We start from the raw sequence: 11,333 nt of genomic DNA, 5'->3' as shown, positions 1-11,333 counted from the left end.
CAAATTAGTGTCTCTCCAATTTAGAGATAAGAGTCTTGTGTGGGACAGTGTCGAACGCTTTGCACAAGGCCAGGTAGATGACGTCAGCTGCTCTGTCACTGTCCATCAGTTCCATAGCCCCATCATAGAAGGCCATCACATTGGTCAGGCAGGATTTCCCTTTAGTGAAACCATGTTGGCTGACACCAACCACCTCATTGTTTTTCATGTGCTTTAGCATGCTTAGCATGCTTTCCAGAATTGATGCATTGATGACGTCTGGTCACCAAGCTCACTTCTTTTCAGCAGGGATCTGTCAGCTCCGAGGCAGAGCTTTCCCAGTACTTCTCGCATGATGGTACGAGCCACATCCAGTTTTCTGATGCTGTAACAGGCTCCTGTGATGAAGAACAGCTCCGTCAGAAGAACAGAAACAGTTTGTTGGATGATGGTTCTCTTCTTCCTGGCAACCTGAGTAAGAGACGGAAATGTGTGGTTAGTGGGGTGAGAATCCCTGAGCTAGTTTGCTTTACAGGAGAGCTGTACAGCAATTCCTGTGCTGGTAAGAAAGGCTGGCCAGCGTGGTGCAAGCTGGTGCTCCTCATATTAAATTCATACTGGAAAATGGAAGGGGTTTGCAACAATGCAAGTAAATGTCTGTTTCCATGGTATTTTGTCCACATTGCTGCTCTGATTATGTGAAAATGACTTTATTTGATTGGTTTGGCCAAAACTAGATTGACAGCTATGCACTTTGGGTTATTTTTAAATGACTGATGATCATCTGATTGATTATATTTAAATGAAAGTGTTCATAGCTATCTCAAATATGCAATCTCAAAATGTCACATGTTGCAGTGTAAAAACAATCAAATGTGCAATTTGACATGAGATATTTTGCACATGTGTCTTTGTCCCCATCATATTTGACTGAAAGAATCTTACATTTCCTTACAGACATACCCCTGGTCTCACATTCAAAGGTTATTACGTTTGTTCTGCCTTTGCTATGCTTCTCAAATAATGTCTTTGTCTACAGCTTATTTTTCTCTAGAAATTCATTCTTCAATGCTTTAAAAACATTTTTTATTTTAAAATTTCCACAAAGCAAAGCAAAACAAAAACAAAAACAAAAAAACTTTCTACAAAATAAGATGTAGTTCTTTATAAGAAGAATGTGGAAAGGATTCTTCAGCTAATTAGTCTTTAATTTGAAGCTGATTGTTATGTGCTTGTGTCTTTGTTCAGGAAGGCATTTTTCACTCTCTCCTAAGTTGTCATAGGCAGTCCTGAACAGATTTAAGCAAAATGTGAAAGAAATTGTCTTGTTTAAACTAAAATACACATGTGAGTTTGCATCCCTTTCTTTGTGTCATAGTCATAATTTATAAATAAACTGAAAATAGAACCAGATGTGCCATGAACTGATTCTGAGAACTGCCCATAAATTGTAGTGCTGTCTACCATCCATCTTGTACTGTAGTTAGAGGGAGGACATGAAAAACCTGTTTTCTACTTTGTGAGAGATGTTAAGCTCCCCCCGCAATCAGAGCCACATGTAATCTGCTGCAGTCAGATGCATGGTATTAAAAATCATCTATAAATGCAATTATAGTATAACTGGTTTTTTTTTCCTAGCTGCCAGAGAAGCAGGAGTGGCAAAAGCAAATGGTCTGACTTCTCCTAGTAGTGGCAGATTGTCCAGCCTTCACAACAAGCACGTGGAGTCTGTCCGACCAAGCATCCTCAGTGACAGCCCCAAATCTGCCCGCAGCCCCTTTCATCGACAGAGGAGGGTTGTTTTCTATGATGGTGATGTTAGTGATGATGATGAAAGTTCCCACTTGCAAAGAAGCCAGAGAGCCAAGAGCCAGGAGGATGCTGGTGTTGTCATTACAACCTCGTCTGTAGAAATGGATGATGAAAGCCAGGACAGTGGGTCACCTAGATATAGTAGCACAGAGACATCTTCCCCTGTCTTCAGTAACTCCATGGAGTCTGCAGACAGAACGCTGGAGCAAATTGACTCTCCCTTCTTCCCCATCATAGCATTTGATTACTCAAGTGTGCCTGAAGTTCGTCTTGGCAGCCTGAGTTTGAAGGAGCTCCGCGAAGCACAACTTGAATCTAAGAGATCCCCAAAACTTGAACACAGAGCAGTCACGAGAGTCAAAAGCATGATGAGCACTGAGTGCCGAAGCCTTCAGAGGCAGAGGATGGAGGAGCATGGCTCTTATAACAAGCCTGTTGCAAGAATGCTCCCTCACAGCAAGAAGTGTGAAGCACCAGAAGGAGCTGGGCAAGGCCAAAGTGAAATAGTCACTTTGGTTCGCAATGAGCACGAGTCATTTGGCTTGGATTTGGAAATCCAGGCCATGCCCTTAAAGGTTGTTGTCACAGGCCTGCGGCCAGGTGGAGCAGCAGAAATGGTAAATTTTTAATTTGGGTTGCCTTGTTGTGATTTGCTTCCATTTTGCATGTATTATTACGGTTATTATTGTTATTAAACAAGTCATCTGTTGATCACTTGTTTAATAACACGTGCAAGGGATGTGTTTGTCTCTGCTGGGCAAAATGTCTCATCGCATGTTGTTCTGAAGCTACAGTTAAATTAAATCCTTCTGATTCAGAAGCATATCCTGGCTGATTTGGAACTAAGTCAGGAGGCAGATCTAGTGAGATGGGCTTGTCCTTGCTTGCACTCACAGTTTTGAGAGAATACTATTCTTTTGTGTCTTTTCTTTTTACCAGGATCAAAGACAAAAAAAGTAAATCCTGGTGGTAAAAAATGTTTATAATCTCTATTATTTATTGTGCATGTGTTCCTGTGTTACACGAAAATGGTACCAGGAGGCCTTAGGTGCTGGCCAGGTTTGCCAAGCACCATGGCACTGGCGTTAACACATGGATTGTCTGCATCTCATACATGCACGTATTAGTTTGAATATTTGGATGTGGAATTGCTGACCTAAATAAAAAAGTGCAGAAAAAGGAAGAAGGGTACTCTGATGTACGAAGCTGGGTGTAGCATTTTTAGTCTAGTTAGTGGACATTAGGGTAAGAGGGAATATGTTGTAGCAGATTGAGTTGGGCTGTCAGAGCTGGGGATTTGAGTTCTGTTCCTGCCTTTTTCTCTGACTTTTGTGCAGTCTTTAGAAATAAGCTTAGGCTTTTACCATAAAAGCTGGGCCCATGTCCAATTCAGTTATTTAGGAGAGTCCCATTGGTCCAGTGGAAGGTTGTGACCAGGAATATAATTCATACATGAAATGCAAAAATGATAGACAGTGTTCCAGACTTGAAGAAGCTAGGGCTAATTTAACCTGATTCATTTAAATGAAAAGGGCTATGTCCTCCTTCCTGATACTGATCTCTCAGAGAAATCAGCAGCTCTTTTGACCTTCCTGTTTGAGGTTGATCATTAATTCGTCTCCTGGCAAAAGCACAGTCTGCCCTTTATTTATGTGTTGGCAAACTGACAGCAGTGGTACCTGTGCTCTGCAGTGATGTGAAATACAGAAAATTGCTCGTAAGCCATGAGTTGCTTCCCTGCAGTCTTTGCCCCTGTGGCAGCGCTTTTGTTGTGTATTTATAATTTCCTTGAATCTGTCGTTGCATCAGGGATCAATGGGCAAGATGGCTGTAGGAGATGAGATTACCACCATCAACAGTATCCCAGTCAGTAAGATGACATACGAGGAAATCTGCTTGCTTATGCAGTGTCTTCCCACATCTGTAACTCTGGAGGTCCAGAAAGTAACACCAGGTGAGAGAGTAGTTTTGCTTTTGTACTGTGTATTCTGAGTACCAGTGGAGACAATTCCAGCAGTGGATCAGCTGGATCTGATCTTCTGCTGCCCCAGCTTCCCAAATTGATTCAGAGAAAAACAGGAGGTACATTGTGTCTGCATTGGTGAGCCAGGCAAAGCACTTCATCACCAAACCTGGCTTCAGGGTCCTCCGTAGCACCACAGTGAGGGGAGCAAACCTACTCCTGTGTGGAACATTCAAAGCCTCTGCTTAAAAGTATGTCCCTCCTGCCAGCATTTGTAGAGGTCTGGGTCATTTCACACAGACCTGGAGCTAACTTGGCAGTGACCATGTCCTGTTTACTGCTGTGCCTGTTAGGTAAATATATTGACCCTCTTTAATCACATTTGTCTCTCTTTTAAGTCTGAAGCTTAAGTAATGTTTTTTATGAATGGACAATAAGATAATAAAAGCCTCTTTTCATTCTTTTCCTTTCATTGTGTCAGAATTCTCTAATGTGCAGAAAGGTGAAACAGAAAACCCCAGAAAACTAGAATAATATAAAAATGTTTATTTGCATAGAATCACAGAATGGTTAGTGTTGGAAAAGACCTTAAGATCATCTAGTTCCAACTCCCCTGCCATGGGCAGGGACATCTCACACTAGACCATGTTGCTCAAAGCCCTGTTCAGTCTGGTCTTGAACACTGCCAGGGATGGAGCATGTTTCTTATAAAAAGTTTTCTAGTTTGAATTGAAATATTTGATACCTTCTTAGTTCCTGCTCAGGGCTTATTTATGCTGCTACAGCAATATATGCATCCCCACAGACTGTACAAATTACGTGGTGTGGAAATGAGTGTTTGAAACAGAAAAGCATACTTTTCAAATTCAGGAAGAACATACTATTTTGCTTCATTCCAGCTTATGATCTTCTTCATGTACCTATTAATACCTGGGAGCCTAAAGTGTTTCCAGATGCTTCAGTTCCAGTTGTGAGGAATTTCTGGCTTGGCAGAGTTCTGTTCTTGTTTCCTTAGACTACTGTGGCTTTTGCAAATTAACAGCATTGGGGTAGGGACACATTTGCACTCCTTTATCATGCAACTCTTCTGTCCCACTGTTCGGGAAGAGGGTCTCTTCAGTGTGTGGTCCAGCATGCTGAAGCAGGGCAGTACTTCAAATCCTAGCCTAGCTGCTTCAAATTGCTCTTCTGAGATGATTTCCACTTTGTGGACTCCAGGAGGAATCTGCACTTCTTAACATGGGTACCTCAGTTAAGAAGTGTGGATAATCCCTCAGGTTTGTGCAAGGATGAAAGAGATCTTCTGACACGTTTCAACGAGCAGGAAAGGATGCCAACTCTGTGAATACACCCCTCCCTCCTCCATGCACTTTCTAGGCCTTATCTGGAACGCAGCTTGAATGGGGATGTATGTCCCAGAAGCAGTGTAGAAAGATGCAAGCAGACGTTTAAGGGTGAAGTGCTGAAAACTGAAGAACTTGGCGAAATGGATGAATAGGAATGCATCAGAGTACAGCAGTGACAGGGAGCTCAGTGTGTTGCCCAAGAGTGGGTTAATCATGTATTGGAAGGAAGGAGAAGTCTGTGCCAAAAATCCATGTGCTTAATGTGTGTATAACATAACCCATGCGTGTCACATTAAACACCTGCAGAAGTGCCAAGAGGATCAGAGTCAAGTTATTCATGCACAGCTCGTCACTGTGTTATTGTTCACCTTTGTTTGCTATGCCAGGGCTTTGTGTACTGTCTGCAATCTGTTGGAGACATCTTTGATCAAACAAGTAATGAGCAGTAGTACTGCTCAGCCTGGCTTACTGCAGACTGACACTTTGGTAGTTGGCTGCTTAACTGCTGAAATTTCAAAGATGAGAATTAAACAGATCGTGACTGCTCACCTTGGATGAGTGGGTTGTTCCCTTCTGTGTGCTGCTCAAATACACAGGGTTATGATTAGTTTGAGTTGTTGTAAACATCACTACAGAAGAGGAAGAGTGCAGAGCAAAAGGCAAACATGTAGTCTGATTACGTGGGTGTCTATTTTTGTAATAAAACCTGGTGTTTTGTATATCACTTCCTATATCTGACAGGATTTTGCTTCTTTTTAATTATTTTTTTTTTTTAATGATGCAGCTGTCAGCAGATTTGCAAACCTCATCCTGTCTCCGGGGATAGACAGTCAAAATCAAGCCGACGTCAACAGCATCCTCGAGACTGAGGAACAGCCGAGCGCTGGGAAGCGAGGAGCAGCAGGTTCGCAAGGCGCTGGCTGTGCAGTGGAGAGAACAACAGTGCCACCTGATGCTACGAGCAGAGACGTGCAAAAAGGTAGCATGGAAAGCAGCCGCCCTGAGGACTGCATTGCCATCCCCGTCACCGATATCGATGACCTGGTCAGCCAAATGGGTGCTCCCGAGAGCAGGGCTTTGCGCACCCCATCGCGAGCGGAAAGCCCCCTCAGAGATGAGTACACCACGATGTGCTGCTGTGGGACCGACGAAGGCTGTCCCAGTTCTGAGCCACGAGCCACCAAGGAGGAGCTGCTGGAAAAAACTGTGAAATGTGGAGCTAACGCACAAGGGATTTTGGGGCTGTCTGTGTTGGACACCATTAACACGGGCAAACTTTTTACTGTGAATAAAAACTCATTAAATAACTATTCTAGAAATTACAGCAGCTTAAATGAGGATGAGTTGCCTGCAGCAAACACTCTGGAAGGAAAAAGAAGCGACCCATTTCCAAAGTCCATGTATGGGGCTGCAGAGGATTCTCACTCGGACACAGAGTCTGTCATAGAAGCCTTTGATAGTGCTAATGAGGTGTTGCTTGGGCCCTGCGCTGCTGCTGCTGCTGCTAACATCCCTGCAGTCTGTACTGTAATTGAGTCAGATGAGGAGCAGATTGAGATTTGTTGCATGAACAATGAGCCGCAAAAGCCCACACAGGAGCAGCATCTCACATCTGCAAGACGATCATCCTCTGTGTCCTCACTGCACCCTTACAGCAGCAAGGGTTTACAAACTGAGGGCTGTGCAATGTGTGGGTCACTGGAGACAAGCATCAACAAACTAAGCTTGGAAGATCATGGTGGTTCCACTCCATGTCCTTCACAGTGTTCAGATGTGTCTTCTGCATCCTCGTGTTCTCCTGCCTCAGTTTTCCTGCCAGAAAAAGACATCCTAAAGAATTCAGACAGTATCCCTGAAGTTTACTCTTTCTGTAACAACGGTGCCTTAAGTACAGAAGAACAGATGGGTTTGGGGAACAGTAACAGACGTATGAAATGCTGTGAAACCATTGAAGAGGAAGGGTCTCTGCACTGCAAAAAGATAAGCTTCTGCTCTGCTAGAAATGTCAGTGGCTTGGAGAAAAACTTGCTTGAGAAAGAAGGATATCATGATGAGCAGAGATCCAAATCTGAAAGTGAAATGGTGGTTGATGACTGTAATCATGCCGTTAGTTATTGCTTAGTGAAGAAAGAAGCCAACAGTTTGTCCAACTTATGTAAAACAGACAGCAATCATGTGAATGCATCGTTATCAAGAGCAGTATCTCTCAGGTCTCCTTTTCCCACTAAATCTAAAGATCCAAAGGCTAATACAACTCATGAGTTGCCAGGAAAAAACGAGAAAATTAACTCTGTGACTTCAGGAAGGACTTCAAATGGAAAAGTCCAAAGCTCAGGCACAAATCACTGCAAAGGAGCTGCAGTACCGCACAGCCCATCCTCACAGAAGAAATCCTGTCAGGAATCTAAAGGAATGGCACAAAAAAGTATAATGGACACTCTTTTAAATAACCAGAAAGCCAAAGCAGGACCAAAGCTAAAAGGGTTCACCATCAAAGGCAAAGCAAAGTCAAATTCAGATTCTTCTGGCATTAATCCTACCAAAGTCAGTGGGATGAGTGGGGTTGATCAGAAAAGGACTTCTGGTTCTCCGCAGCTGTCCCCCAAACTCATGGGGAAGAAAACACCGTTGTCCCGTAGTTCACCTACAAACCCAGATCCTGGCAAGAGCATTTCAGCAGCCTCAAGGACTCTGAAGTCAGAGCTAGAAAATAAACCATCTCTGGTCATTTCTGAAGATTCACTTCTGCCTCTCCTGAATGGCACCAGCAGCCCAACAGCGAGCGGTGAAATGAAATGTGGCTCTGGGGAGCTAACAGACCTGCAGCAGGCGTGGGGAAAGACAAAAGAAAAACAAGTGTCCATGCAGCCTGCAGTGTGTCAGGGTAAGGGTGCTAAGGTGGATGATTTCAGAGCCAGAGACAGTCAGTCCAAAGTCACTTCATCTCGTCAGGGGATACCAAAAGTTGAATATATGAAAGGGAGGACTGAGAACCCTGGAGCAGGCCTGAATGCAATTAAGAGCATCTATAGTGCGGATGACCTTAGGCAATTAGATCAGCAAAATGTAGGACCATCTGCTTCATTCAGGTCCCCCTCAGCTCAGCAGGAGCAGCTGGAAGGGCAGGAGGTCCAGCGCACTTTCATTGAGGTGAAGCTTTCCTCCTCAACATCATCCTCTTCTTCCTCTGCCTCTTCCTCACCAGCATCATTTTTACAGCTGCCATTGATGGAGAAAACAGAAGAGGTGAACACAGAAGTGCCTCGTCTGGCTGAGGAAATGGGGACCATGCCGTATTTCTCAAAAGCAGATACTGCTGCAGACAGAAGTCTCTGTGGCCTGTCAAAACCTGTGACAAGGACTTACTCGATGCCAGCCCAGTTATCAGGTCACTTGAGGGAGGAATGCCATGTTGCAGAGGTTAATCCTGTACAAGGCCCCCAGGGTCATGCTGTAGAGGAGAAATATCCCCAGGCAGCGACGGGGATGTTAAAGACAGTCCATCTGAACCTTCCAAATGGCCAGAAGGAGCAGGCATACACCTCCAAGAGCACCCAGAGGGTCCATGACACGGCCCCCTCAGCCAGTGACATTAGCTGCCCCACTATTGATAAGCTGAGGAGCTTCAGGAGGAATTACTACTACTATGAGCTGAACTGGCCACATGAACCTATCTCATCCTTCTCCGTCAAACAGAGGATCAAATCCTTTGAAAACCTGGCGAATTTCGACCGGCCCATCGTGAAGGCCATCGATATACACTCGGCCATGAGGTCCCCCCTTGCCAGGAGGTCGTGTGGTGGGATGGCCCCCACAGCCAGTCCCACTGAGACACCACGGGCTTTGCGGCGCAGCTTGAGCTCCTATGGCGGCAGCCCGAGCCCAGCCAGCACCATGGCCAAGGCTCCCTCCGGCGCAGAGCCCGTGCGTGCGGCAGAGAGCAGCAGGGGGGAAGGAAGGCCCCAGAGGAGTGAGGGTGGTGGCGCTGGGGCAGACACAACAGCCTTTCCCCACTCCCCCTGTCCCGCTCCAGGCTGCGGGAGCTGAGGGCCCTCAGCATGCCCGACCTGGACAAGCTGTGTGAAGACTTCTCCGGGCCACCACAGCCTGCCTGCTTCAAGACGGAGCTGGAGATCACCCCCCGCAGAGCCCTCGGCGTGTCCGCCCCAGGTGACACAGCCCCAGCAGCCCGCAGTGGCGCCGGGGTGGGAACGGGAACGGGTGCCAGCAGCCCTCAGGACAGCGGCTCGGGATCACCGGGGTCTGCATCGGATGATGACATGCCCCACGGCAGCTCTCCGGATGGGGACCGCTCTGAGAACAGCTGGTCCATCAGGTTGGTGTCGGCTTTGCTAGTGCTGTTTCGTTTTCACCCCTACGAGCCTCTCCTGGTGACAGCTGCGCTCCTGCACAGGGTGAAACACTTCATCCTGGTATGGCTGGGGACCATGACCGCGTCCCTCTAGCTGGGGTTGGTCAGGTTTTGGCTGCGTTATGGCACAGCAGCCGCTGTGGAGGGGAGGCTGTGCAGCACTGTCTGCCAGCACAGCCTGCGGTGACAAACGAGCTTATTGTCCTGCCAAAAGCAGTCTTCAGATATAGCTGTCTACTTGGTTTTGTTAGTATCTGTTGCTAAAACTATTGAGAGAGGAGGACAGGAGCAAAAAAGGGACCAGTTTTCAGAGTTATTGTTAAATTGTCTTCTCTGCCTCTTCCCATCCTACCAGCATACACTATTTCTTGCCTGTTTTCAAGATTTCTGCTTATTGATGAGCTGGCCCTTCATCATTTACCCTAATGCAACCTACATTGTATACCTGAAACATATCTCTACATGGTCTAGAAATAAAAAGCTGTCTTTTATATTTTCCTGTTCATTTTAGCTTGGATCAGCTGCTCGTCTCAACCCTGGACCAGCAAAAACTGCAGTCTGTTTTGTCAGCAGTAGTACCAAAATGTGACGTTGCTGCTATGCTCCAGGAAGTCAAAGCACAAGTAAAGGTAATAAAGCCCCAGAAGATAAAACAAGATTATTGACAGCAATTTTAAGGGTTTTCTTAATGGCAGATAAAATCTCTTCCAAGCAGTTTCAGAGCTGCTTCAGTAGTCCTGTGGTAGGTTACAGTTGATGGTAGTTTTATTAATGCTAGTTCTTGAATGATTTCTATAAGCTGATAATAAATTTGAATGTCTTTTGTGTAAGAAGGAGTATTGCTTGTCCAGTGCAAAAGCACTTTTGAGCCACAATAAATAGACCTGTTTTAAGTGGAAAAGTATGCCTCCATTTGAAGTCATTATCACAGCTGAGAACTACTAGGTTTGCCAATAATTGCACATCAGAATTTAGCTTTCCACCAAACATCCGGGTCATACTCACATTCCCTACATTGCAAGTGAAGCTCTATTCCTTTCTGTGCCTGGAAGCACTCGCCTTTTGCTAGAAGCTGCAATAATGGAAATAGAGTTTATTTTGTGTAATGCTGAACTGCTTGCAACACCAGAAAGTGATTGCTGGAGGGTTTCTGAGAAACTCCTGTGACCTTTTTGTTTTCTTCTGTGGTAGCTGGTTATTGCATTAGAAAAACCTGCTTCATTATCTAGGTGTTTAAAGAACTTCTCCAAAATGAAATGATTGCCATTTCACTTCCCTGTTTGCAGTGTTTGTGGGATACATCCATACCCTTTTAAATCAGTTGATAAAATAATGACAGCACAAAAGGGACATCTGGTCTGTGTAACTGCTGGCTGAGCTACATTTAGAGTGTTCCTCAGTCTTATTCCCAAAGGTTGCTATTTCAAACGTAGAACAGGTTGGGGGGATCAGGACCTCTTCACAATACCCAGCTTAACCTCTTTCCACGGTGTGCATAGCTAAAGCTTTTAGGTACCAAGATCTTGGTGAGCCAGGAGGGTTTGGTAGATTTACTGGTAAAATTAGGATTGTATTGTATTTATGGCCAAAGGTAATTAAGCATTCTTTAAAGTATTTTGCATGGAGTCTTTGAGAGATTATTTATTTATGTCACTTTTCAAAGCTAGAGAACTCAAATGTTTATAAAACTGAACACTTTTTGTAATGCGCTCCTTGTCTGCATAGTTTCTCATCTACGTTTAATCCCTGTATGGCACGTTCACTGGAAAATTTTATGCTAGTCAAATGCTGGATTTAAATGTACAATAGGACAGTTCTTCATAGTTATGCAGTTGCTGAAAAATGAGATGGATTGCTTGAT

The 11,333-nt window shown here is 44.8% G+C and overlaps 1 protein-coding gene across 1 annotated transcript in view; it reads left to right on the top strand.

The window, feature by feature from the left end:
* Positions 1 to 288: 288 nt before the first annotated feature.
* PDZD2 (PDZ domain containing 2) overlaps positions 289 to 11,333 on the top strand; it is a gene marked incomplete at its 5' end in the record, with an annotated part of 20,688 nt that continues 9,643 nt past the window's right edge. Inside the window, 6 exon segments of the mRNA XM_010017590.1 lie at positions 289 to 454; positions 1,618 to 2,408; positions 3,601 to 3,745; positions 5,885 to 9,112; positions 9,115 to 9,436; positions 9,984 to 10,101. Coding sequence (XP_010015892.1) covers positions 289 to 454; positions 1,618 to 2,408; positions 3,601 to 3,745; positions 5,885 to 9,112; positions 9,115 to 9,436; positions 9,984 to 10,101 — 4,770 coding nt within the window.

The sequence above is a fragment of the Nestor notabilis genome, unplaced genomic scaffold (genome assembly GCF_000696875.1).
Source record: "Nestor notabilis isolate BGI_N333 unplaced genomic scaffold, ASM69687v1 scaffold4447, whole genome shotgun sequence".
Classification (NCBI taxonomy): domain Eukaryota; kingdom Metazoa; phylum Chordata; class Aves; order Psittaciformes; family Psittacidae; genus Nestor; species Nestor notabilis.
Note: the sequence above shows the minus strand (reverse complement) of the source record. Positions and strands in the feature narration are given on the sequence as shown.